The 26,307-nt window shown below is 48.7% G+C and overlaps 9 protein-coding genes across 9 annotated transcripts; 2 read left to right on the forward strand and 7 right to left on the reverse strand.

Moving 5' to 3' along the window:
* Nucleotides 1-400: 400 nt before the first annotated feature.
* On the reverse strand, nt 401-2,464 carry F9C07_2199415 (uncharacterized protein; the record flags this gene model as incomplete). The annotated part of the gene is made up of 3 exons (XM_071509456.1): nt 401-657; nt 784-1,955; nt 1,992-2,464. The coding sequence occupies 3 exons, from the start codon at nt 2,462-2,464 to the stop codon at nt 401-403; spliced, it is 1,902 nt and encodes a 633-aa protein (XP_071365583.1).
* A 260-nt stretch (nt 2,465-2,724) lies between these two features.
* Nucleotides 2,725-4,236, reverse strand: F9C07_2278972 (uncharacterized protein). The gene is made up of 4 exons (XM_071510342.1): nt 4,107-4,236; nt 3,611-4,037; nt 3,117-3,557; nt 2,725-3,065 (listed from the first exon to the last, which is right to left on the reverse strand). Exons 1-3 carry the CDS (start codon nt 4,151-4,153, stop codon nt 3,384-3,386), a joined length of 648 nt encoding a protein of 215 aa, XP_071365584.1. The 5' UTR covers nt 4,154-4,236; the 3' UTR covers nt 2,725-3,065; nt 3,117-3,383.
* Nucleotides 4,237-4,704: 468 nt separating this feature from the next.
* On the reverse strand, nt 4,705-6,739 carry F9C07_2135900 (C6 transcription factor). The gene is made up of 3 exons (XM_041288760.2): nt 6,415-6,739; nt 6,021-6,359; nt 4,705-5,958 (listed from the first exon to the last, which is right to left on the reverse strand). Exons 1-3 carry the CDS (start codon nt 6,598-6,600, stop codon nt 5,140-5,142), a joined length of 1,344 nt encoding a protein of 447 aa, XP_041141335.1. The 5' UTR covers nt 6,601-6,739; the 3' UTR covers nt 4,705-5,139.
* Nucleotides 6,740-7,017: 278 nt separating this feature from the next.
* F9C07_2278973 (putative GPI anchored dioxygenase) lies at nt 7,018-8,895 on the reverse strand. The gene is made up of 3 exons (XM_071510343.1): nt 8,313-8,895; nt 7,929-8,253; nt 7,018-7,872 (listed from the first exon to the last, which is right to left on the reverse strand). The coding sequence occupies exons 1-3, from the start codon at nt 8,554-8,556 to the stop codon at nt 7,272-7,274; spliced, it is 1,170 nt and encodes a 389-aa protein (XP_071365585.1). The 5' UTR covers nt 8,557-8,895; the 3' UTR covers nt 7,018-7,271.
* Nucleotides 8,896-11,666: 2,771 nt separating this feature from the next.
* On the forward strand, nt 11,667-12,625 carry F9C07_2227423 (uncharacterized protein; the record flags this gene model as incomplete). The annotated part of the gene is made up of 5 exons (XM_071509800.1): nt 11,667-11,795; nt 11,835-11,883; nt 11,932-12,291; nt 12,361-12,467; nt 12,515-12,625. The coding sequence occupies 5 exons, from the start codon at nt 11,667-11,669 to the stop codon at nt 12,623-12,625; spliced, it is 756 nt and encodes a 251-aa protein (XP_071365586.1).
* A 210-nt stretch (nt 12,626-12,835) lies between these two features.
* Nucleotides 12,836-14,853, reverse strand: F9C07_565 (putative choline dehydrogenase; the record flags this gene model as incomplete). The annotated part of the gene is made up of 4 exons (XM_041288750.1): nt 12,836-13,044; nt 13,097-13,759; nt 13,813-14,396; nt 14,471-14,853. The coding sequence occupies 4 exons, from the start codon at nt 14,851-14,853 to the stop codon at nt 12,836-12,838; spliced, it is 1,839 nt and encodes a 612-aa protein (XP_041141332.1).
* A 1,888-nt stretch (nt 14,854-16,741) lies between these two features.
* F9C07_566 (putative endo-beta-1,4-glucanase D) lies at nt 16,742-17,845 on the reverse strand (the record flags this gene model as incomplete). Its single annotated transcript, XM_041284288.1, has 1 exon — nt 16,742-17,845. The coding sequence occupies one exon, from the start codon at nt 17,843-17,845 to the stop codon at nt 16,742-16,744; it is 1,104 nt and encodes a 367-aa protein (XP_041141331.1).
* Nucleotides 17,846-19,472: 1,627 nt separating this feature from the next.
* On the reverse strand, nt 19,473-22,906 carry F9C07_1033264 (L-Aspartase-like protein). The gene is made up of 2 exons (XM_041288739.2): nt 22,050-22,906; nt 19,473-21,995 (listed from the first exon to the last, which is right to left on the reverse strand). The coding sequence occupies exons 1-2, from the start codon at nt 22,241-22,243 to the stop codon at nt 20,048-20,050; spliced, it is 2,142 nt and encodes a 713-aa protein (XP_041141330.1). The 5' UTR covers nt 22,244-22,906; the 3' UTR covers nt 19,473-20,047.
* A 664-nt stretch (nt 22,907-23,570) lies between these two features.
* F9C07_568 (uncharacterized protein) lies at nt 23,571-25,041 on the forward strand (the record flags this gene model as incomplete). The annotated part of the gene is made up of 4 exons (XM_041288749.1): nt 23,571-23,732; nt 23,791-24,118; nt 24,176-24,349; nt 24,404-25,041. The coding sequence occupies 4 exons, from the start codon at nt 23,571-23,573 to the stop codon at nt 25,039-25,041; spliced, it is 1,302 nt and encodes a 433-aa protein (XP_041141329.1).
* Between the last annotated feature and the right edge of the window lie 1,266 nt (nt 25,042-26,307).

Here is a 26,307-nt window from a genome sequence, read left to right on the forward strand (position 1 = left end):
TATTGTATGTAGCCTGCTTCGGAACTTGTTATACGTACTCATTCCAGCTCTGGCCACAAGTAGATAAAGACGTGGGCCAAATTGACTAGTAAGTATACGATGATCAAGTTTTCAATATCGTGGACCTGTAATGCTTCCAGCTCATCACCGGTATGTAGCCCCTACAGTTGAGAGGCAACCAGTGAGACCCTTGTATCGTAATCATTAGGAAGTAGAATAGGCTACATCGAGAGTTTCCCATGAGTCTAGTTGTATTTTCCATGCATAAACCCAGGTTATTATATGAGTATCACATCGACTGCCAAGATGGCTAGGCCTTACCAGTCCGACACTTCCAGATTGAGTCTCAGTCACAGCTGCGATCGAAATGAATCCCTAAGAAGCGATGGACATATCAGACCTACTCTGCCACAACATTATCCCGCCACTTCTGTACATGCTGCAATTGTTCACTGTTTGCCACATCTTCTACCTCGGACGGACTAGATTCACTGGACTCCGCGCCATCGTTTCTGTCGACTAACAGTTCCAGCCACTCATGCTTCCAGAGCTCCCTTTCTTCTGACCTGGTACCTTCGCTAAAGAATGTCCAGGAGAATATGTTCCGTGTTGCGAGCTCGGATAGTGTATCGTCAAAGATTTCCTCTTTATCTAAATCTTCACCAGGAGAGTTTGCTGGACGAAGTCCCCTGCGCCAGGAACAAATAGAAACAAGCGTTCTATATATTGGACCCCAGAAACTGTTCCCCAGTAATAACTTATATAAAGTTGTATATGTGGAACCAACCACCATCCAAGCCAGCTTTAAGCCAGTAGACCTAAGAGTGTTAGGCTCCATGCTCGATTCTACAGCTTTCAAGCCGTATGACATGCCGAAATCGATCGACACTTGGCCTTCTTCGCATTTCCAGTTCCAGCAATAGTATCTTAGTTGATGATTGCAGGAGTAGTGCAGTCTGACATCGATAGAAATATTTCGGAGATCGACGTAGCCAAATGGACGATATGGAGAGAGTGGCGGGTTTCTATACGTTTGCGAGTCCACATTTGTGATAAATAGAAGGCGGAATTCATCCTCCCGGGGAATTAGTTGCACACCATCAATCTTTTGAACAGGGGCGAGACGGTGATACTGCGGGTCCATGAATGACTGGGGAGAACCGGTCCAAGTAACCGCCTCTAGGTAGACTGTTGGTAGGTAAGAACGGCACAATTGAAGTATCCGGGGTAAGAGGCCCGTGATTAGGGAGCCCAGCCATAATGGAGCTATGTTTGGCCGGCGTTGTGCCATGGCGCAAACAATAGCGTTGTATTTCTTCGATCGAATGAGAGATGGGAAGATTTGCCTCATTGATAAGTTTAGCCACTGGCTAACTAGGTTGCATGGGATATCTGGTTCCCAGAAGCAACTAAATAAACAAGATGTAACCACGCCAGATGTACATGATACAGCCATATAATGAGGAATTTCATCGGGTATTGGTATTTGGTTTCGATACGTCAACTCAGTTTTTCGGTGCGCGATGGGGAGCCTTCCTGGCTTAGGCAAAGGCAAGGTAATACGGGCACCGAATCGATTGTGCAGTGGTATTGTCATGGTGGCAGCCAATGCACTAATCAATTGATCAAACGCGTCATGATACCGGGCAAGGTTAAAAAGGTACTCTTGCGCTTGTGTCGAGGACGGTGGCTCAAGTTTCAGAGTAGAAATCGAAGGTGGAAGCTTGGCGCAATGATGCAGTCTGAATTGGCTACTATTCAAATGACACTCCCACAGTGGATAGTACTCTTTACCATCTCGTACGAGAGTTGCCTGCCAGCCTCGTCCTTCTGCGAGAATAGCAGCCCACCATCGGACTTCGGCCAAATCATGGGTGCCAATGTCAATGATATAACTATTATCCGGGAGTGGCCCATCGGTCTGACTTTGAATATGGCAATCCCACTGAGCCTTGCTGTCAGTATAGATCACCATGTCTTTCATTGTTGACCGACGTATCTCTATCAATCGTGCTGAAAGAATGTATGACCAGCCGAGAACAAATATACCAAGATAATTGGACACAGGATTTAGTAGGGGATAAAACGCGTTCCATTCTGAGACATATTCCGCGGATAGATCACAGGTGCTCGGCCTACACCCCCCGATGTAGACAGTGCGGGATCCAGTCTTTTTCCGTGGTGGTAGCCCGCAAGCAGAAGATCTATCGACCGGCGAGACCGACCAGGTAGCATACCCTTCTATATAGAGAGAGTTTGTTCCAAAACAGTCTGCAGCATCGACAGGCTCAGGAATCGAGGGTGTCTTGTTGAGAAGCGCTTTAATGTTACTGCAGGGATGCGGCAAAGCGGTTGCGGACTGAGCCGAGGAAAGCAGTGCATTCCATGTTGACTTCGAGTGGCTTACCACGTCGGTTGCACGGTGAATATCAGGGCGCAGTAAGTCATGGTTACTACCATCCATGGTATGGATGAGACATGGAATGGTCGTTCATGGTTAGTAAGGTAGCTTAGTTATCTCGAGCCTTTTCTGCTCGGCGCAGGAATAATCCGACAGTCAGGTAAGAGGAACCGGCAAGGGGGCCAAACCCCAAACCCCAGCTTGATCATTGAACTATACTATAGTATTTAAAATTCATGTACAACATTAGGGTGGTTCTTTGAGCCTTAATTGAATTAATTTATTTCATATGATCATGTTTTCTTTAACTCCATATCACCATACCTAGTAGTTGATTAGGCCGGGAATCATGTACATCCCAGCGAAGCATGGCTCACAGACCTACACGCCGTCAACACTTATGTCTTGATAGCATTGGTCAATGAATGTGCGAGCTTTGACTGTAACCTAGAAATCATGAGGGGCGTGCACAGGCCGCGGCGCTTATGGATTGACGTGGTGATTGGTGTATAAGCCCTGTCAACCCCTCCAAGTCTTTCAAGCGACTACTCGGGAGAGCGAGTTGTGCACGCTCGAGTATCAGCAGTCCAGTATTATCACAACCATACATACCCTTCATCACGAAAAATATCAGTTCGGAAGATATTTCGATTGATCAGATATGGTCCGTCATCAGCCAGTCTCACAGAACGCTCCCATTACTGAATTATATTAGCGATCGAGATCATACGGCAGTAAGGCTCCTGCGAAGTGGGCCAGAACCTGAACTTTGAGCACACGATTCGGGCTTGCAGAGCAAAGGGCTGTAGGAATGAATGGTTTTACTGTCAGGCTACTGGAGTATGGGCGCTTTGCCAGGAATGTCCTGATCATCCTGGAGGTGGACCAAAAGGAACTGAGCCAGGTGGCTGGATCAGAGAGAACAAATGCCCCTGGAGCTTTTGACACTGTTTAGCAACCGCAAACGCAGCCATCATAAGTCCTAATTATCGAGTGGCACAGTGGGTGCATAACGGCTCTCGAACGTTCTGCCGCAGCCAAGGCCAATAGATAGCGCTTGCATAAGCCGATGCTCTCCGCAAAGCTTCAGCAACTTGAACGCCCCGTATACATCTCTTGTATCCGTAGCTGCCGCTTTACAAGGACCCACTACGTACTGGAACCATGGTGTCAGCCAAGCTCGAACCGTGTAGAAGCAGAGTTACAAACAAGCCTGTCAGTGCCATTATTGGTAGCACCAAAAGTGACCCAAGTATACCAGTCAAGGCCAACAATAGTCCACCCAACCATGGGAGGCAGGTCACGATACGAATGTACCTCTTCGGAGGATTGACTCCAAAGTTTCCTGGTGTTTTCCATCCCCGCCACGATCCAAGTAGCAAGTTGGGCAAGTGCTTCATCCTTCCCGCCATTCTCATGTTTGACTTCAAGCCCAGAAAACAGTAGCCGCCGCTTCGTATGTGAGTCTGTCGTTTGGCTCAACACATCCCCTGCACCCGCACAGGTGAGCGCATCATATAAATCAGAGACCTGCTGGGTATCTTCATGATAGTAAAACGCGTAATCGCACTTCTTCTGCACGCGGTAGTTTTTCGGCATTGTCGGGAGCAGCTTCGAGTTGATCGTTTGGGGTTGCCTTGTATGTTTATCTTCTGTCAGCCGAAATGCCAGAAAGAGAGTAAAATGTTGACTGCGAGGAACTTACACGTTCTCCGCTTTAAGCATACTGCCCTTAGATGCAAGGTGTAACATAGGATAGACCACCTTGGTGCACCATGCACTCTCATCCTTCTGATATCGGCTAGAGCGGGCTAGAAGGCGACCGATAGGAAAGCCTTGTGCTCTCGGTAAGATGTGTAACCACAGTCCCCGAGGCACTTACATTATCGTCAAGAATCCTCTGGCGCTTCGCAGGACTCGTAGATCTGGTGGTCATAGTCCTTTTCCGTATCAAATCACCTAATGGCGTAGACGGCGCTGTATCTGGTGGGGTAGCTACTGTTGCGCAAGGCACATCACGAAGCCAGCGCCAAACGGCACTGTCTTGAGGATTCATGGCTGGCGAGTCATGGCGTTGGAGTTTTGTGTGGCTCAGCAATGGGGTGTTCACCAGCCAAACAGCGAGATGTATCTATTGCCGATGGAGCACCAAGGACATGACTAACATTAGTAGTCGTAGAGGTACATATTCGCAGTGCATAGTATGGTTTGTTTCTGGGAGGGGATGTTGTTTGTATTGGTTTATCTCGGGAGCGGTGATGAACTCCTGGGCGGCAGAAAATAGACTCAACCAGGCGGTGAGGATACCCAGCCGAAAAAATAACGGTCGGTCGGTCATAGCCGGAACCCAATTGGGTTAGTCTCATGAACGTATATAAACACACAGTACTAGGGAAAGAGGTAAGCCTTCCTCTAGGATCGCAGTTCTTCTTTATAAGTGGCATCTTGTCTGCTATTACGATTGTAAGTTGTCATTTCTCGTGAACTGTAGTATAAGTTTTGATGATCCGCTCGCTTACTAACTCTTCGACTCTGAACTATATATATCTCCAAATGTGATCTACTGAGCGAGCAGACATTATCCGAGGCACAGGATTTAATGCATGTCTTGTGGTGATGTACTAGAAGGAGTTATCAGTGAGCAATTTATTGACATCAAATTAAGTACCGATAAAGAATATCTATGAAGCTCCATGGACCATAAGGCGTAAAGACGGAAAAGTTAAGGCTACCCCTACTCAAGTGCTCTTTGAACTATTCCGAGACGAATACCCACAGGCGCTAGCTGGAAACTCCAGAAGACGCGATATCCGTGGATCCGGATCATGTTCCAGGTACATGCAAATAGCGATGCATTCAGTGACAAGTCGACCAAAAATCCACGGCTGCCAGTGGGACATGGTACACATGAGACCCATCCACTGCGCCAGGATCACAAGGGCTGGCGGATCTCTCCGTCTCAAAAGCGCAAGAAAATCGGTCGTCAATTTCCCCATGAAGGAGGTACATTTGGCCGAGTTTTCGAAATTTCTTTCTAGTTCGAACAAGCCTGTCAACAACCGGAGATGCTCGTAGTATGGATTTGTCTTGGCGGTGGTAGAGTCGTCAATCCCACAGAGGTCAGCCAGATCAGGGTCGAGACCGTCCCGCCCTTGCTTAATTATGTGCTCCAAGAATGCCACTTCGTCCTCGTGGGCTTCCTGGAATGTCGAGGCCCAGATGGTGGAATCAAGGTACGGCTTAGCGAGGGTTATTATACACCGGATCCCACTCTGTAAACAGAGCCAGTTCATTGCGTCCGGCTTATCGGACAATACCCACGAGTCCGTTGGCTTGATATTTTCGGGACAGAGAGTGGTGAGTCCCATGAACATGCATGTTGACAGGAGGGCATCAACATTCTGGGGAGTAACGTTGGAGGTAAGTGCCGCTTGGTATAGCTTAATAGCGCGCTGCCAGAAAAGTGTCTCTGCAAACTGCCGCGTTTTGTTGCCGGGGGAAATGCGATTGAGGTGAAGAACACCGACTCCAAGTATCGTGTACATCAAATGCGGACTCTGACAGGACATTCAGTTATGAGAACTGTACCTATCAAGTCAACAATTGGGCCTAGGCTCACCGTTAATGCAACCCGAATCATGTCGCTCCTCATGACATCTCGAAGGGAGGGATTGGCGACCGTGTCGGTAGACGACTTCAGGAAATGTTGGAAGGCAATCAAGCTAACGGGATGAACAGAATTTCGCTCTATTAGAGACGTATTGGTGCCCGTATCCAGATTCAAGATCTCCTCTATTCGGGTCGCCAAATCGCTCAGAGAAAAAGAAAATGTAATGCCGTCTGGGTTTTGCGTGCTTGCTGCTACATCGGCGTTAAAGCCCTTTCCAGGCGCAGTAGAGTAGCTGCACGATGCGCCGTATTTCTGGCATTTGACGCAGGCTGGTTTGCCCTCGTCGCACTACACTCATGTTCAATATTAGTTTCGAAACAGTGGTCAGACTCGACATCCGCACTTTGACTCTCCGTTTCTTACAAGTTAAGCAGCCCCCTCGCGACTTCTTATGGGGACGCCGTGCATGATATAACTTTTCCTGATTTCGATAGAGTGGCACTTGGAACACAGCCTGCCCAAGATAGCTTGTTCGAGCGGGAATGCTATCCAGTGCGCCCCGCGTTATGAGACGTTGTTCGACTGACATGATCTGCTGCTCTGATTGAGAGTGGTCGGAAGATAAACACTCTACTGTATCGTCTTCTAGCTAGCCCTGAGCTTGAAAAAAGAGTATATGTCCTGCTATCTGGTTAACAGCTCGATGTTTGTGTTAATCAGTCAGATGAGAGCATCGCCACACTGGGCGAATCACGTGCCAACCAATACGAGGTAGACATGAGGTTGGTAAAATTGAACAAAATCGTGCTCATGGACTCCAGGGTCAGATACAAGAGCTACAATGAGCGCAATTGGAGTAAATCGGCCACGTAGGGCTGATCTATTACGTGGGGAGACATTAGTATGATGGTTGATTTGGCAAATCTGCAGGGAGTAGAAACAAGTGAAGAAGGAACAAAGGAAGAAAAAACAAAAATAAGGGGAGAAGGTGAATGTATAAGCCAATTGCTTCATTAGAAAAAAGGTGATAATATAATAGGTAGGCTAAGATACATGTTAGAAGAAAAGGCAATTGATTGATATATACACGGTATGAGAATAGTGAGAATTGACCAGCTAGGCATGAATCTTATTCTGTTGGCAATGGGGGTCAAGGCATTAAAGCCAAGATGCACTCGACCCATAGCGGAATATGCCTTCGCTTAGCCGCAAAAAGAGAGACTATCTCACATCTTCATGCCGTGTCTCGGCACGGAGTCTCTACATAGGAGTGCCTGAAGGGATGGCACCGGAGGCAGAGCCCGAGGGCATACCACCCTCGCTACCAGAACCGCCTCCGAAAGCAGCACTGTCGGTGTTCTGGTGGCCACCGTTCTCGTCATAGTAAGCAGCAATGCTGTAGTACGAGTTGTCGGTGTAGTCGGCACTGACGTTAATGCCAATCTGCTTCCAGGCGAACAGGCCATCCTTGAGGTCGTTACCGAGGTACACATAGTTGGGGAATGGGTCATAAGCACTGGAGGCTTGTTCGATGGACCACATGTCATCAGCATTGCTAGTGATGTCCTGGGTGTTGGTGGTGTAGGGATAGGTGTCCTCGACGGCGGAGCGCAGAACCTCGTTCCAGAACAGCTGACCGATGTGTGCAACGCTGCCGGTTCCCACAACGAGGGTGCCGTTGTTATCATGGACAGAGGCGTTAAGGTGAGTCAAGAGGTGAGTGTGTGTGGCACGGCCGTCATAGTGACCTGGGAAAATGGTTTCGAAGGTCACAACACCGTCTTGATCAGATTCCTGAATACCACGCAGGTAAGTGCTATCCCAGCCGTCCGCAGCGTAGTTGCCGGAAGTAGAGATACCACTATATTTGATGTTAGCGACATGTATTCATGTATGGTAGCCTGTGAGCAAAATGACCTGTACACGCCCGTGGCGTTGGCATTCCAGATATCAACGAAGGCACCTGGAATTGGCTGGCAAGTGTTGACGTCGATGTATTGGACCTCCAAATACACATCCACACCGTCACAGTACTCATCCTCCTTGACGTTACTCCTCTGCACTTCACCCCAGACATAGTAGGGCCCGTCGGTGATCGTGGGGGACAAGATGGCACTGGTGTTGCCGCCGAAGACCGAGCTCTCGGGCGTTTCGGAAGTAAAGTCGACCAAGCCGGTCATGTTGTGGTTGACAGCCTCCCACTTGGCCAGATCATCGGAGTCACGGCGCCACTTCTTGGGACCTATTGAAAGCGTGAGTATTTGGACAACGTTCGTTGATTTTGCGGTTATGAACACCTACTGGTAGTCACGCCACGGGCGCTGCGCAGCTCACGGACGGTGCGGGCGCGACGAGCGACGTTACGTTGCTGCAGTCGCTTTGCCTGCTCGCTAGTGGCACATGCATCAAGGCCGCGCTTGGACCGGGCAGCGAGGGCATCGCGAGCGTGGATCTCGCGCTTCACCACATGCGGATCATGCTTCTCGCCGGGATGCGCAACTGCGAGCGTCGCGGCGGAGAGAAGGAGGAACTTTGTCAAATGCATTTTGATAACGGCTGTTTCTGCTCCAAGAGTATTTATCCAGACCTCTGAGTTGGTTTGTTCTCTTGAGTTGATATTTCAGCGATTGATATTTGAAGGTCTTGTACTTATAGTCCAAGCCTGTCAACGGCTTCGGAAAATCCACGTCATCGGAGCAAAGACGGCAGTGGCCCTACCACCCCCTGTATGGAACCTTTATGCAGGAGACGTTATTCTAGTGCCTGTCATCCCGTAAGGAGATGCGTAATATGCAATACCACGGTCTCTTCGGTGCTTCCGCTGGGGGTTCTTGCTGAGCCTGAAAAGATATGGTCGTCTTGGCGCCGCGTATGTTGGACCCACATTAGGGCTCCGGCAAACGAATGATAACCAGATTATTTGGGTCTCCGTCTCTCTCATTGGGGACCACTCGGCGGAAGACTTACGTTGGTCTGGGGTTCCTGCATCTCTTTGAAGCTTAGCGGCCCACGTTGCCCTATGCTAAGTACCGACAAAAGTCGTGATGATCATCGCCCGCTCAGCCTGGTTGTGGCGGCGTCCGAGATTCACAACCTGATTTTTTAGAATGCATCGGTGAACAGTTTACGTACCTGAAGTAGTTTATTTTTAGGTCCCCGGTCTCCAATGAAAACCCCTTCTTATCATGATCAATAGCCGTCCACCAGCCAATAGGTACAAGTTGATTTGTATCGTGGCCACCATGCTGCCATTGGTATGCCGAATGTGGAGTGTCCTACGTCTCCATCTGTATCACTGTCTTGGCGTTTCAATGCCATCAAGCTATTCACTTGGAACGAGATCGAGGTCATTAAGCTGGTATCCAAGCATCATAAGACGCATATATTGGGTGCGGATTGCGCCCCTGCCTACATACACAGAGCGGAAGACTTCCAAGTGATTCATTAGCCACTTCAAAAGAGCTGTTCGGCAATCTCCCGAAGGAATACTCAGGAGAAGTCTTGACGATTTCCCCTGACAAGCTAACGCTTTATCTCTGTATCAACTTTCATAGATTGGACGAGAGGCATCTAGCATCGGGGACAGACCTGGATCCATCCTTAAAAATATCAACTGCTTGAAAATGAAACAACTACTGTCTCATACATATGAAAGATTCCGGAAAGTCGTAACGGAATGAATCGGCAACGTTGTGGGATCCGCTAAAGATTGGGCTAGATGCCCACCTTACGTCTGCGGGTTTTCCGTGGTGGAGTTCCTCCTTCTGTGCTTGACTTTGGAAAGCTTATGACTATTTCATGTGTCAATGATAGAGTCCTAATGAGGGAAGCCATCTCATGCTCTTATTCAGTTCATATATGACCGGTATTGCACTTCTAACCAGTTTATCTCACCTCTATTACCGGATTTTGGGAAGCTTAACGGAGTGGTAGTTCCAATTAGTAGTCTGTAGGCATCATGGGTTCTACAAGCTACTAACCATGTTTCTACCTTTATGACGGAACAGACCAACAAACGTAGGTCGAAATGGAGCTTATCGATGCCTACGAGCTTGGATTGGGACCAACGTTTTGGTAAGAAATTATTCTAATAAGGCTGACGACTTCTAAGCTCTTGACGGTTGCAGAAACGCACCGTCTTTACCGATGTATTCCTTGTATGTTGTGTTCCAAAAGGGTTGGGTGCTAAGGACCATGCTCAGCGTGCACGTTCGACCTTTCCACCATCTCGAGGGAGTAATAGACGGTGTCAATATATGACCACCTGCAGACAACAACAGAAAACATGCCAATACACAATCTGAACGAAAAGGCCCACGTAAAAGAAATCGACAGGACTACTTGAACCATAAGCGCTTTCTCTTACGAGGTTTCTCCTGTGTACGAGTGGTCACGGGGGACAGTGCTGCAGCAGATTGAAATATCCGATGTTGGTAAAGAGTTTTCTTGTCAGGAAAATTGCATCGAGACTACCTCAATAGAATGGGATATCCTTTCAAAATGATAACGGGACTACTGAATCAATTAGTACTTTCTCTCCATGTTTATTAAAGCGGCGAGATATCCCTGGGCTGCACCGCTCAAATACAGAGACCACCATCCATAACTATCTGTCGATATGCCCCAGACCTCCGTGCTGGGCTTCTGCGCTTTCGTCTCTCATGGTGCACCATAGCTAGATAAATCAGTAACGGTATAAAGTATTTGAGTTTTTCTATCGGGACCTTACCCATGTAACATAGTACTTGCGCACAACCTTTCACCTTTGCTTCCTCGCTTTTTCGATTCAAAAATGACGAGGTTTGTCGCTTGATTAGAGGCATAGCCGTACCATAGACTGTAGTCTTGGCGACCGGATATCCATACTCTCTCCATAACAGCTTAACGTTCTGCTCTACTTGTAGATGGAGGCTTTTGTACGATGCAGTCGAAATTTAGACAGTCTCTGGGAGCCTTGGCCGAATTCTTCTTTCATGGCCGCTAAAACTGTGACTAGGATAATATTGATTCTTGTTCTGATTAGAGCTTCATTTTGCCTAGCATCCCAAAAGGTAAACCGAAATCTGCCAAGGTGGATCCTTCATAGAAGCAGATTGATATAAGTTTCTATCGTAGTTATGCTGCATGCACTCACGTAGGGAGACGGGAGCAGTGCGTCTCTCCTAGGCTGTAGAATCCACCGAGATCCTGGATATCGATCCGGTTTTAGCTTAGATATAGCGTCTCTATCTTGGGGCCATATCGCTGTCACAGGGAGCGTTCGTACAGATTCTTTCTCAATCTTGTTCTTCTATGACTTTGCTTGTTAAAGGCTGTATCAAGCTCCGTTTTAACTCGCGATCGTTCTTCCTTGCAGCGTATTTACGAAGTTTGCTTTCTAGCTCTGTAAACCAGTCCCTAGTGGGTGACAATAAAAAGTAGTAGTGGAAGGAGGGTTGATGGTGAAAAGCTGTACTTATTTTATAAGGACTAGTAAAGATTCACTATGTCACTCTCTGTATTGAATCCTTAGGAAACTGGCTCCTCAATTGCAAAATTATGACACTATTACGTTGACGGCATTCCTCCTCCTCCTCCTCCTTCTTATTCTTCTGATTCTCTTCTCCTTCCTCTTCTGTCAACGATCGTCACTCTATTATTACACTAAACTACGATATGGCACAGATCTACCGTCGGTTCCTGCACTGGGCAAAGGGTGTATTCCATTCTGGCACCGATCAGAATGAAAATACGATTGAAGGGGAGATTCACTGGAGCAGAGCCATTCGCCATTATATGATCCGTGTAGGAATACGCCCCACGAGCTGCTGAGAGTCAGAGAAGCTGTGGCGCCTAGCCCTCAATGAGAGCGGAGATAAGCCTGACAGCCTGAGTAAGTATTATACATGACACAGAGCGAAAACATTCTAACTCTGCCTAGAGCAACTTCTAGATGACGGCCCATTGGCGCTAAGCATCACACCCCCGGATATTGCTGTCATACGTGGTCGGTTAGACGCTATTCTCTTCTCAAGGCTGTCCGCTGCAATAAAGGAAGAAATCAACGCTCTCAAACACACCAGCTTAGGTGATGCACCAGGTGCTGGCAACACTTTGTATTTAGATTGTCTGCTGAAGGTTTCTACGCCACATAGCATCAAGGGGGAACATTTTATTCCGGAGCATGATGTTGACAACATCCTATGGTATGGTGACCGCGATAAACTGGACACCAACCTAGTGATTACTCGCAAGGAGATTCCCTTGGATTCTCAAGATCGCTCACCACTGCCGTCCATGAGTAAGTCTCTACCTTTTTAAAATATGCCTCCTGGGAGAAGACGGACGACTAAATTTTATATGAATACAGTTTTGATTCACCGCACTCGCGAATTTGTCGGCCGCAAGAGTGAGATTTTTGGTATCTGTACCGATAGCTATCAGTGGAATTTCATGCACATCAACAAGAAGCGCCAGGTAAGCGAGTCCCATTCTTCGTGTAAACCAGACGTTCATGCTTCCAGGTCTCCCGTTTATCCCTGTACTGGTTGCATGATCAGCACCAAATTGAAAAGCTGGTTCGCCACATTATCCGCCAGGCAGCTATCCTTCATCGAAAAGCAGTTGGAAGTTAGAGGTTCTTGAAAATTTGCAGTGAATTGACTGGATGCAAGATATTGTACCAGAGTGATCAGAGTGACAATTTCGGTGCCATAGAGGAATAAATGCTACTTAAGGTAGAGATCAATTAAACTATACTTTGCTTTGATTCACACCCCATTGGCTTTGGTGTCAATATCACCCCTTAGGATCTAAGCACAATTACTTGTGGGCTAGCTTTCCATTCACTTCAGTCGGACCAGATCCTCGATTATCATATCAGCAGCTTTCTCCGCAATGGCATATACCGTCGCCTGAATATGCGCACTGACTTGGAGAGGCATGATGCTGGCGTCGACAACACGCAAGTTAGTTATACCGTACACTCTTAGACGGCCATCGACCACGCCTGACTTCTCGCCTTCTAAGCCTCCCATCGCGCAGGTACCAATCGCTGTCGTTATGTTAGCCCACCACGGTGGCAAGATGATTAATGCCAAACTTACGGTGCCAGTCAGTGATGGTATAGTTCCGAACAAACTCGTCGTATTCGTCCATTTCGCCTGGTGTGTCCGAATCAGACATCGGAGGGAATACCCGGGAGCGAATGATGTCTGAAAGTGGCTTCGTTGCGCAGATTCGCTTCGTCAAGCGCTGGCCAAGCTTCATAATCTCCAGGTCTACCTCCCCATGACCGAAAAAGTACCGTGGATCAATAATCGGCTTATCGTGAACAGTCGCACGGGTGCCAGGGTCCTTGGGTGGCAAGTGGATTGACCCCCGGGACCAGGGATATTGCAGCATCATAAGCATCGTACCATATTTCTTGCCCACTTCGGATGTGAAGTATGGACTCCAGTTGCCGACATCGAAGAGATATTCGAGCTGACCCAAATTAGCATCCTCCCGGAATTGGCGAGCTAGGATCTCGTCTCGTTTTTTCCCAGTCTGTTTGGCCAGTGACTCCGCTCTCGATCGGAGGCCTTCCAGCTCCTCTTGCCCGATGATCTGTGACAATGAACAATATGCGATTGAACAAGGAAGGATAGTCCAAGGTCCGGACTTAGAGCCTTCATACTCACGGCTGGCCGCTTCCTGAAGTGCTGAATCCTGCAGGACCTCATCCCGGGTGGGTATCTCGGGCGATATTTCAAAGATTGTGGCCGTCACTGTATTTCCCGTTAGTGATCGTTTTCTCTAAGTCTCGAAAGATGAATATTACTCATATGCTCCTGAAGGTTTTCCCCGACATTCGGATTTTCAATCTTGACAGGGATTCCAGCAGACCTCAGGACCTCGGTATTGCCCACGCCAGATAGCTCCAGGAGCTGTGGAGACTGAACACTCCCAGCTGAGAGGATAACCTCTCTTGCTGCATAGACTTCTTTCTGCTTATTATCGCAGAGGATGTCGACTCCAGTCGCGACCCACCGGTCACTGTGTCCATCTTTCTCGATTAGTACTTTTGTCACCATTGCCTCAGTAAGCAGTACTAGATTTGGTCGCGCTGCTATGGGTTGATAGTAGGCATTTGCCGAATAACTCCGGGTTTGGCTGATGGGATCCACCGTGCAAATCATGTTCCATGCTCCTGTATTTGATCCGTCAAGACTATCTGGACTAGTATCCACGCCGACCGCGTTGAGTGTCGCGTGCCAAAACTGGTGAGCTGGACCATAGCTCTGAATATGTGTTGTCTGAAGCGGGCCAGTAGTCCCGTGTGTTTCCTCTTGGTAGTAAGAATAATACTGCTTCTGGTGAGTGGCATCAGGAGGGTGAAAAGTCTCGGAACGTTGGAAGTAAGGCCTTATCAGCTGTTAGTCTAGACTAAATCATGGGTTCACCAGGACCCAGCAGAACCCTGCAATTGCTATACATACAAAAGATCATCCCAGCCCCATCCTGCGTTCCCTAATTCCTCCCAAGCGTCATAATCCTCTCGGTTCCCACGATTCCACGCCATGAAATTCAGGGCACTGGTACCGCCAAGTACCTTGCCACGAGGCCACGGTAGCTTCCGACCTGATAGCCCTGGCTGAGGCACGGTCTCAAACTGCCAGTCATACTGAGACCCGATGGTAGAACCATAAAGACCCGGGATGTTGATTGCTTTCTCATCAAATGCTGCGGGACCAGCTTCGACTACTCCGACCACGATGTCAGGGCGTTCGCTTAGACGCGCAGCTAACACTAAGCCTGCGGTCCCTCCGCCGACGATCAGATAATCAAACTCATGGGCTGCAAACTCGTCGACGCGACCCATGGTGTCACGGTTGGCAAGGGATCAGTAGCCGTTGAAGTTAGGTTGGAAAGGCAAAGGCGGGGCTTGGATTAAGGTACGCGCATATTATCTTCCGACTGGCCGATCGTACCTTTTCTGCACCTCCATTCATGCCTCCGCAGATCATCACCGTGTGGGGGTTAAAGAAGGCCAAGCTTGACGGCCGCGGCCTATCGGGCATAGCTAAAGCTGTTGAATGGGCTCAGTTGCTGAGGCATTTTTATGCCAGTTTCCCTGCTACTTGGTGCTTTTCGGAGTTTATCTGGTCTTAGGCTCGACGTCTTAGTGACCAATACACCCCTCCTGTGGCATTTCACAACTCTTTCCATGATAGGAGTTCATTATGCTGCATAACCTATACAGGATTTGTTTTCGCAGGTATGTCAGTCCGAGTGAGTCTAGCTGTTTATGTCCAAAAGAGCTTTAGCCTGTCGACCTTCTCTTTATGGACAGAGATGGCTTCATAATCCCAACCCCGGAAAACCATTCAGTAGCATACATCCGATTTGCGATGCTCTTTTCAAAATCATAATAATTTAAGTCACTAATTAAACATCAAGGTATATGGTCAGCAAACGTGCCTGGACCTTGACATCCCCAACGTGATATTTGTTCACTCTATTCAAAAAGCACATTCTGCTCGACAATTGTCTTTCATTTGTGTCTCTGAATAGAAACCTGGAGACCACACTTTGAGTCACAGCACGGGATCAAGGGACCGTATAAGAGCTCAGTATCACCATGAGCCTCTTCCTACAAACTACATGTCAGTGGTGGGTTATAGAGATGCAAATGCATTGCACACTACCACGACATGAATCAACCAAGCCGCCTATTACCTTAATCAATCATACTCCTTATCGTGATTCCTCCTTATCGTGATTCTCGTCAATGCCCCGTTCTATTGCCGAGGTTTCCATGCATAGTGTTGAATAACCATCCACGCAAAATGCCACATTCCAGCCCTAATTTCTGCGCTGACAAGATAACCTCAACCAAAACATATAAAAATCGCTCCAACCTCATTAACACCCAAAACACAATCACACCATATCCCCGGAGTGTCATCAAACAAAACACCACAACCCCTCCCATGATCAGTAATCCTCCAGTTTCATGGTTGTGGGTCAGACCCACAGTTTTTCCGCGTTAGGGTGAACGAGGTCTCCACTTTAGGAATGTGTTGGTTTTCGGTGCCGATTGGGATTGTTTTTGGGAGAATTAAATTGTTAGAGATATGTGGGGAGTGGCTTTTCTATGATGATGAGGATGGATAGGATACTATCATGTATTTGTGGCTTTTAGCTTGGAGTTGTAATTCTGGGATGTTGGGTTTGTGGTGGTGGGAATTATATATATTTCGTGGAGTGTTGAGTAGGATGCTGTGTACCGGTGTATATATATTTTCATGGGGAGTGTGCACTACGCACTCAGGACATTGCAACCACTCAAATCAGACAAAAATGAGAGATACAGTTGTTTGGGATTTACTCATTCCTTCAAGAATCGTCCATGTACCAGTAAAAGGTGGTCAACAATAAAGGTAGAAGATTGTAAGTTGGAACATCCTCGCTTTCGCGCTACAAACTATGTATAATGAGCAACTATATGTACACTCTTCCAACAATAAACAACGGCATAAGGTGGAGTAGCGAACTATTTCTCAATTACAAGGCCGACCATCGACCAGAGAGAAAGAAGAAAGCACAATGAAAGACTATTCTAGTGTTTCCCCGAAAATAGGATACTGTCTACTATACAATTTACAAAAAACAATATTTCAGACAACGCAAACACCAACCGTCTATTTTCTATTCTGGTTATATAACTTCCCCTTCCTCTCAAAAATTAAATCCTCAAGTCAAATCGCTTAAGCGGAAATACACTGGTAGTAGTAAGGGTTCCACTTCTTGCAAGTGAGACCCTCCTCACACTGAGTGCTACCCTTGTAGTTCAGACCACCACACTGGTACCACTCCTTGACAGCGCCGCCGGCGTTGGAACTAGGCTGAGGAACAGAGTTAGTGGACGCAGCAGAAGAGGCAATGGCGGAGGTGCTAGAGGGAGTAGCGGGAGCAGTGGCAGAGGCGGCAGCAGTGGTGGAGACAATGGTTGAGGTGGTGGAAGTGTTCTCAGTGGAAGGGGCCTCAGTGGATGAAGTGGCTGGCTGTTTGGCGATGGTAGTGAAGCTAGAGGGAGCAGGAGCAGCGCTGGTAGCTGCAGGAGCAGATGCAGAGGCGGAAGCTGATGGAGAAGAAGACGAACCAGAAGCGCCATCCCAGACGGCAGGGCCGGGGAAGGGGTAGCTGTCGAAAGAGTTGTAGATGTCGAACAGAATGCCCTTGTCGGTGGCGGTGTAGGCACCAGGGATGGAGACACCCTCGGGGAGAGTCTTGGAGCCGGAAGAGGTGACCTTGACCTGGACACACTCCATGTAGAACTGGGCGCCGCCCTGGCGGTTACCCTCATGGAGAGCGATGATCTCAGGGCGGAAGAGGTACTCGCCGGCAGCAACGTCGGGAACGGTGACGGAGTGCTTGCCCCTGTTCTTGATCAAGGTGTCAACGGCCCAGGTGCCATCGGTGTAGCCATCCTCGGCAATCTTGACCCAACCGTTGCCAGCAGTGCCCTTCTCAGTAGGGGCCATGTAGACCATGATGGGACCTTTGTGGGAGGAAGCGATGATGTCGTCAGAATCGCTGCGGGAGTCGTGGTGCCACTCGAAGGTGATCTTGTCACCGGCCTTGACCTCAAGGGTCTTAGCGGTAGCCTTGTTGTTAACGTTGCAGGTCATGTCCTTGGAGGTGACATCGGTGATGGGGCTGTTGCTGGGGGGAGAACGGATGTAGCCGCTCTCGCTGTTACCTTCACCCTGGTCGACATCGTTGATCCAGACGGCGTGGACGGTGGCGTGGGCGCTGACGAGCTTAGCAGCCGCTGCCAGAGCGAGCATACCAAAGGTAGAGGACTTCATTTTGATAAAGAGTGTAAGGCGTCGACTTGGACGGTAGAAAAGAATGTAAAAAGTGAACGTAAGTAGGAAAACAAAAGCAGAAAGGAATGAATGGTTAGCTATCCAGGCTTGAGGAATGAGAGAGACCTATCGAGGGTCCGGATGAGGGCCTTTTATACACATCGACGAAAGCTTCCAGCTTCCAGCACCCCTTCATGGTTCTCATAGATTAGACGGTTCGGGATGGGGCAGCGTGAGATGAGCGAAGCCCTGCCAAGAAGCGTCAACCCGCTGATGCCAAGAACGAGACGTTTCAGCTAAATTTCATATCATCACTAGCTTAGGGTTCTACTTCATTTATCCGACTTGGCAATCATGGACTATTGGTCTCTGGCCTGAATTACAGTTGGAGGGATCAACTCCGGTAGGGACCGTGAAATGCCCTAACCCGATTCAAATTTCCGGCACGAATCATGGGCAGTCGAAAAGCACCGACCACCTCCCCTGCGATGTAGTCCGACTGAGTTTCGTTCTTCTAGTGCTGCAGCGGTGGCCTTGGCAGAGGTTTTGCATATTGAATTGTTTCACTCGATATTGATTGTTCTTATGGTTCACTTTGATAGCTTAATGAACTAATCTCCCGAGTGCCGCGTATACCCCTTTTTGTAATAACATTCCTGGCACTTCTACATACACACACTGCCGTAAAGTCTATAAGAAGTAGTCGGGAGTCATGAAGAAAGAAACCGACTGCTAGAACGCTATGGTATTCGACGCTCGAAACATACACCTGTGGAAATACTCCGAAGATAACGGCGTCAAGGATCGGCATGGCGAATCCGCCTCCTGTGACAAGTTGATGCAAGAACCGAGCCGAAGAGACGGGAAGATAAAATAGAGTGGACACGAAAGGGGTGTGATGTGCATGTTAGCCGCCAGGAACCATGATTATGCTGCAATCGATAGATTATCACTGAGAGCCCTGGATTTCCAGGCGGTTCAACTGCTTCGGATGCGTTCCGACCGATATCAGGGTCCGTTTTAATTCTCCACTTCAGCGGCGCATCGGCCATTCCCTAAAAGAGATATACTCCGACGCCACTCCTAGCTTGCGTTTCAAAGTACTACTTCTAGTCTCATGCGAAGGGCCCGGATAATATCAAGCATTTACCCCACCAATCAGCGGTACGCAGATAGGCTACAGAATATACGGAGCTCTTGGGCCTGATCTACTCCGTGGCCAAACCGGTGCCTGGGAGTCCCTTCTTTGACCCTGCAGTATGATCCATCTCGTTTCAAGTCGTGGTCCAGACGCCACATGGCATCAGGGTTTACGAGGTACCCTTCCCTTTGCCTCGAGTAGATGCTTTACCAAGTTCGCGGAACCCTGCTGCGACATATCTGTTTACTAGGGTCCATGCGCGTGGGAAATGAGCAGCACAGCAGCACTAAAGGGTATCTAATCGTATCGTAGTCGGCTTGATATTTTTACTCGGCTTAGGACGCTTCGACCAGCATCTAGACTTGTCTTTCGCGGTGTGGCGACTTTGCCCATCATGCAGTTAATATAGAGAATAGTTTAGCCGGAAATTGCTTACAACGTAAACCGTATACTAGACTTGGGGGCTGACTCCTTAGACTCTAGAGAGCTTCTAGCTGGATCCCCGAGTGCACGGTAACGAATTGGTTGTAGAAAGTACTTCTTAATTAGAGAGAGTAGCTCTCCTGAACCACTCCCATGTGGGTATCAATAGTCTGGTTAAGAATAGACCCTGCTGCCTACATAGCTTCCCCGTAGACTATTGGAACCATCCTGAATATATGTTATTTTTAGTGCGAAAGGCGACTACACTACGACCAGAATCATGCCACAACATCTTACCTGAGGACTTACAAAGCAGTGGCGGACCAATAATCCATTAGCTAGCTACCACAATGCCACATGAAGGCATTCCAGAGTCCAGACACAATCGATCTATTTAGCGCGCCACAGAATATTCCCGACGTGGACCGGACTAATTAGAACGGAATATGCGTTAACCGGGACTAATAACAGGCAGGCCCAGTGGACCTTGAAGTGATTTAATAGCAGCAATAAATACTAGGTTCCCCATATCGTGCCATTCTGGCGTGGATAGAATTTTCCAAGATCTACTAGTCCACCTGGTGTTTATTGCTGGGATAATTTCCATTCAACCGCCCCCGGAGATATCAACCACGATTTTACCAACAACTGAGCAGAACATCTTGGAATTCACCCCTTCGAAGAGCGGCGTACACTTTGCTAATTTGTGTTCCAATACACCCTTTCTTGCGACGCTCCGCCGAATCATAGGTAGGGTGGTCGGCGATACCTCGGTGCATTGGCACGGCAAGTTTCTCCCGGACAAAGGTGTAGAAACTTCGTGAAGCACTGCAGAGATACGACTTGGTTGTCTGCCTTGTGAGAAAAGTCTCCCGCGTCGTCCGATAGCTCCAGTTTAACACGGCGCATACTCGAGTTTGCCAATGCTGGGCTGCTCGGACGTCGGTCATCGAAGAATTTTCGGGATTACTCTCTGCCGCCAAGGAGCTCAAGAGGACTCCTACGGAATAGCTCGTGGTTGACTGGCATCGCTCCGCGAGATCACTTGTGCTCGTTCGTGACCAGTGATTCATCAGTTCTTCCCAGAGTTTGTTTTGCACTGCCGGTAAGCGAGCACCAAACGTTGATGAGTAAAGCTCAGCTGTGATATCGTCGACCTGAGCCCGTGCATCTTTCACGAATTCCAAATGGAGCGCCCGCAGATCCAGTGCCTGGCAAAGTACGTACAGGTATGTGGCGGCCATCAGCGACAGAACTTCCACGGTATCCCCCGCATAGCGACAAGCGATGAAGGCTAGCGAGTTCAGACCCTGATTGTGCATCTCCGCTGACTGAACATGGTTACTGACGGGGTGATTCAGATAGGCTAGTTCAGACATATACGACGCCATATTGATGTCCACCCCCTTGAACGCAAACGATAAACTAGGATCGTCGACACTGAGATTGGGAGGAAGACCCCGACTCAAGTTTGGATTGATAATCTCAGAGCACTGGGAGAAGATCATCTTGCCCAGCATCTGCATCGCTCCCATGGTCTTTTCCATGGCGGACGTGACTGATGCTGCCTGGAAGTTGCCTCCGTGATGGATCTGGGCTTCCTCTGGATCCAGGAGCGGGTTGTCCGTTGTGGAGTTGAGTTCGCATACCACCTGCTTCAGGGATAATGCCATATTCTCAATCTGGGGTCCAATCCATTGGGTTGACGTTCGCAGGGCGTATCGATCCTGTGCCAGCCCGCCGTGGTTGGCGGTCTCACCTCCTTCAGTGGGATTCTTCGCCAACTTAGAGTCAGTCAGTATCTTGAAGATATTGGCTGCCGCCTCCCGTTGGCCGTCATGAGGCCGAGCATCGGCTATGAATGGATGGTAGTTGTATCTGGTGCCAAGTAGAGCTTCGGTGCCCATGGCTGTGAGTACCTGGGAAAGTAGAACAAGCTGATTGGCTTCGAAGAGGACAAGACTGGCCGCGCCACCGCTGAAAGCAGTGCCGTTTAGCAGACCAAGTCCCTCCTTGGGACCGAAATTCAATGGCACGAGTCCTGCCAACTGCAATGCTTCATCGGCAGGTACGATCTGATCGCCAGCAGCGTTATGCATCGAAATATCTGGATTGCCCTCCAATGCACCCGCGATGTAGGCAAGCGGGGTCAGGTCTCCGGAAGCCGATATGCTACCACGTAATGGTACCACCGGAGTCAACCCATGAGCAAGTAGAGTGAGGATATGCTCGACAACCTGGACCCGAACGGCTGAATGGCCTCGTAAGAGTGAATTACAACGCGTGAGCATGGCTGCTCGAACTATCGGAACTGGCATGCAATGGCTTTTCAAGTGATGTAAGCTAGACACAGGACTCCCGAGGCCGCGATCGCTTGGGAGTAGTATCGCTGCATTGTGATGTTGAATCAATGCCTTCTGTAGTGTCGCGTAGTCCTGGGTTCGTGTATCTGCGCTACCTCCGAACCCGGTATTGACACCATATATGACTTCGCCTTTTGCCAGTTTTTGGCCAAGTAGATCTACACTGTGGTGCATTCGACCTAACACATTCTTATCGTCTGTGATCGTCGCAGCAAGTCCATTGCTAATAAATGGGTGATTAGCAGCATTAAAGCCCAGGGGAGCGGATGGGCCTTACTGAGCAACAGCAAATACAGAGCTTAGATCCAAGGATTGTCCATCGAGAACTACTTCTTTGCCCCCATCGGTGAGCTCACGTAACTGACGAAAGGATGACAAAGAAGATGCAGTATATGATTGCTTCTTGCCATGGCGGATAGAATTTCTTCGTAGGGATATACTCTCCACCGTCGGCATCGAAGGATCCCCCATTTTGCTCGAGTTCGTAGAAGCGTGCGACTACACAAAATATTCTTTGTGAATTTGAGCAATGATCAGGGCGTGCTTTTGTGAAATTTTTAAAGAACCAGAAGACGTGAGCTGAATAACCTAGCGGTGAATCAAAGCTTCGCTAACAAGGTTTTCACTCAATCAGAGCTAGAGAAGATGTTAGCTCCATGCACAGAACACGGGATGCAATCAGTTTAGAAGAACAAAAGCGCTAAGTACCAATGAACAAGAGTACATAACCCTGCAGGCTTACGTGGTTCCAACAGGAAATATATGTGTCCTCCATCGCTGAACAAAAAAAACCTACATTGAGCTCAATTCAACAACACCTAGCATTCTACACCTTTCCGTCTCCAAGAAACACTCCTTTGTATGGGAATATAATCCCAGTTTGTAGTCAAGCCACATTATTGAAAAGAGCTCACTCACCCCTGCTTGAATATCCTCCTAGCGAGCTTCATTCCCCAACGGGCATGTTTCCCGTATAGGACAAGTTACCTATTCGATAGGATTTGCTGATGGCGCCTTTGACCTGCCTCTTTGGACTTGATATCGACAATTTCAGCTCGCCAGATGGCCTGTATGTGCGACCATATGTTGGGAAAACACTCTTTGCGTCTATGTGGCTTGGCCAAGACCGAGCTCAACCTTCCCGTTTTGGGAGAAGAAATGCACAGGTCAATTCTTCCTGTGTGACGAGTATTGGATTCTAGCTGAAGTGCCCTGCTAATGAACCAAGGATTGAGAGGACTTTCCTGTCGAGGAGCTGTGGATTTCAATGTCTCAAACTTTTTTAGCTTGGAGTTGGGCGTAGGGCTTAGTCTGCAATATCGCTTGAGTAACGGAAATACCCTGGGCCTTTGAATGACTCTAAATATATCGGCCTATATTAAGCACCGAGGAGACCAAGAAAGTCTGACCAAGAATTCACCTTTTGTGTCTCGCAACTGGGAATAAATCGACTTGGATATATTTTCCGCTCAGGGTTAAAAGTTGGCTCCTGATCTTCGAGCCTCAGGCAGCCAAACGAAACAGCGCCCAACCGTCGACATAAGACAAATCATTCGGTAGACCTCAGCGATCATGCAGGATGCCACGTATGAACCTGTGTTAAATGTAACTTTTAGTCATTGAAACCCTGTATGGCCGACCCAAGATGACATAATGAGGCATCAACCCCGCATTTGACCAGAGAGATAAATAATGCCCTATCTTATCTTTCCCCCTCACTCTGGAGTCTGGAGATATCAGATAAACCCTCTATCATCGCTACCTGTTCCAGAAATCAACTCGCCCACTTCACCTCATCATGACCATAGACACAGAGATCAAGTACATCCTCAGTCTCCAGGCTGTCCGTGAACGCGCTCAACGTGTGTTCCAGCTTGCCGAGGCCAACCAGATCAACCATTTCGAGTATCATGAGGACCGCTTCGACGCCGCGGTTCAATACGTAGCTAACATCATCAAGGTATACACCTTGCAAGCCTTCCTTGCGACCATGCAGCCCCAAGCTGACCTTAATTTAGCGAGACTTTGGCCCGGACAAGTATCACCTGATTCCCCCTCACGGCCGGTGGCAGCACTTCGAAGTCGGTGGGACTCCCCGTATTAAGGATCTCCTTTCACAATGGGAAGCGGCGGGGTACGATAAGGACGAACAAGCTCGGAGCCTCGTCGATTTGTTCTTCGTCTCGGTACTGCTCGATGCTGGCGCGGGGGATAAATGGCGTTTCACCGAACTGGGTAGCAACGCTGTGATCGGCCGGAGCGAGGGCATTGCGGTTGCGACATTACATATGTTCAACAATGGCGAGTTTGCTCTTCCAGGTAGTGATCGAAGGGATGTTGTTCTAGGTCCGTCACCCTGTCCCTGTTAATCCACCTTTTTTATATGTCCGCTAAGAAAAACAGGCGCCTCCCTCAAGGACTTCTCCGAGGCAACCCTATCACGGGGCTTCCAAATCACCGACAGTAACCCGTTCGTCGGTGTTCCTGCAAGAGTCGAACTGATCAAATCCCTCGGTCGCTCATTGCTCAGTCTGCCCAATATCTTCGGTGACACCGGTCGGCCTGGGAACCTTGTCGGTAAGCCATTCATCCCTATCCACTTCATGATCAATCACTTACACTGATCGAAAGATTACCTCAAATCGCGCGCCGACGATTCCAACCGTCTCGACTTCGAAGTATTATGGGAAACCTTGCAGAGTGTCCTCCTTCCCATCTGGCCATCCTCTCGAACACAGATAGACGGCCATCCCGTCGGCGACGCCTGGCCCCTAAAGGTGCTTGCAGACGACGCCCAGCAAGCCGATCGCCAGTCAAAGTGTTCACATATCCAACCCTTCCACAAGCTTACACAATGGCTAGCATATTCGTTAATGGTCCCATTTGAGCGCCTTTTAGGCGTGGAGTGGAAAAACGCAGAGATCGCGACAGGACTTCCCGAGTACCGAAACGGAGGGCTGTTCGTTGATTTAGGTGTTCTGACATTGAAGAAAGAGAGTCTGCAGCGTGGGTTGGCGAATTCCGGTAGCGCTTTGCCTGCGTTTGAGGCGACAAGCGATGAAATTGTCGAGTGGCGCGCTCTTACCGTGGCGCTGCTGGATAAGTTGCATCTTGCGCTGAGGGGCACTGAGTTGGGGAAGGAGAAGTTGAGTCTTGCTCAGGTGTTGGAGTCCGGGTCGTGGAAGGCTGGGAGGGAGTTGGCAGCGGAGAATCGACCGGAGACTAAGTCTAGTCCGATCTTGATTCTGGGCGATGGGACGCTGTTTTGAGGTAGTGGTTCTTCGGGGGTCTTGGTTGGATTCGTGGTAACTGGGTTATCGGTGGCATAGGGGACTGGGGTTGTCTAGAGGAGATACGCGGGTCTCTATGCATTATTTGTATATAATCTAAGACATGATTTAAAGTCTACGTGAGGGTCTTTTTGGGCATTCCATGACACGACCGCTGGGGTATACACTAGAGGTCATGGATATATATTTGGATAGTTCGCCGTAGTACAAATCAACGCGGCCGGTTAAACAACCTCTTAAGGTCACCCCATCAGTCCTAGATCTTGGAAATGATAAACCGGAACTCGGGTACTACATCCGCCGTCATCCATCAATCAAGTTCCACATCCACTCGTCCCTACAGTTGCAACAGCGAATCGCCAAGACGACATACCCCATGCCCAGGATCGGCCTCAAAAGTCCCCCTACACCAGCCAGATTCATCCGCGAGGCAGGTTAGCCGTGCTATGCCCGAAAACAATCTATTGATATGATCCACAACTCGTATAATAGTGGAAAGTTCGGATGGACGCTGATAAACAGCAAAGTCTAGAACACACCGACCTAACCGATGAGGTGAGCCCCAAGTAAACTAAGCGAATAGCTCCAGGAGCAGATTCCAGAATAAATCAGGGTCATATGACATATAGGATAGGTGCAAACCATGGTCGAGTCCCGACATGAGAATTTCCTGGACCGGCCCGGCGATGATGTTGGGTGGTATGGAAGCCGGTGGCGTTTGTTTATTGATGCATAACTGACTTAGTGTATGTATTGCTATGCTTGAGTGCCTGATGTAGGACAGTGGACAGGATTATACGTGGCTGGATTGATGCAGCCACGGAGTGACTACTTCTTACGGGGCCTAGGAAGGCTACGAGTTACTGTTGATCGCCGTAGAAGCCCGACTAATACGGTCACCTAACAGATTGCTATGGGGTATCCAAAAGGTCGCTTCGACGAGAAAGATGGGAGAAAGGTCCATTATAATGTTCTGGGAGAGATTCTCCATAGAAGTTTCGATGAGACGGCAACTGAGCCGATCGTTGGGGTACCATGTTGACCTCTTGCCCTTCATAGGAGATGTGGAGTAGGATAAAAGTTTTATACGAAGCATAATTCTACGGAGGACTCTCCTCCTAAGAACCCTAGAGTAAGATAATGTTTAGTCACACAGTTGCAGATGCGTCCCAACACCCGAAACATTCCGATTCTACACGTTATGATCGACCTCTCCAACGATCCACAGTAAAGTGCAACAGATTT

This window comes from Aspergillus flavus, chromosome 1 (genome assembly GCF_009017415.1).
Source record: "Aspergillus flavus chromosome 1, complete sequence".
NCBI lineage: Eukaryota > Fungi > Ascomycota > Eurotiomycetes > Eurotiales > Aspergillaceae > Aspergillus > Aspergillus flavus.

Coding starts and splice junctions, on each gene's coding strand:
- F9C07_2278973 (XM_071510343.1), bottom strand. CDS start 8,556: ATGCATTTGACAAAGTTCCTCCTTCTCTCCGCCGCGACGCTCGCAGTT. Junction 8,254..8,312: donor CGCCCGTGGCGTGACTACCA/GTAGGTGTTCAT, acceptor CGCTTTCAATAG/GTCCCAAGAAGTGGCGCCGT. Junction 7,873..7,928: donor AACGCCACGGGCGTGTACAG/GTCATTTTGCTC, acceptor CATCAAATATAG/TGGTATCTCTACTTCCGGCA.
- F9C07_1033264 (XM_041288739.2), bottom strand. CDS start 22,243: ATGGGGGATCCTTCGATGCCGACGGTGGAGAGTATATCCCTACGAAGA. Junction 21,996..22,049: donor TCTGTATTTGCTGTTGCTCA/GTAAGGCCCATC, acceptor CCCATTTATTAG/CAATGGACTTGCTGCGACGA.
- F9C07_2278972 (XM_071510342.1), bottom strand. CDS start 4,153: ATGTTACACCTTGCATCTAAGGGCAGTATGCTTAAAGCGGAGAACGT. Junction 4,038..4,106: donor ATGCTTAAAGCGGAGAACGT/GTAAGTTCCTCG, acceptor TAAACATACAAG/GCAACCCCAAACGATCAACT. Junction 3,558..3,610: donor ATAATGGCACTGACAGGCTT/GTTTGTAACTCT, acceptor CCATGGTTCCAG/TACGTAGTGGGTCCTTGTAA.
- F9C07_2135900 (XM_041288760.2), bottom strand. CDS start 6,600: ATGTCAGTCGAACAACGTCTCATAACGCGGGGCGCACTGGATAGCATT. Junction 6,360..6,414: donor GTAAGAAACGGAGAGTCAAA/GTGCGGATGTCG, acceptor ACATGAGTGTAG/TGCGACGAGGGCAAACCAGC. Junction 5,959..6,020: donor TGATTCGGGTTGCATTAACG/GTGAGCCTAGGC, acceptor ATGTCCTGTCAG/AGTCCGCATTTGATGTACAC.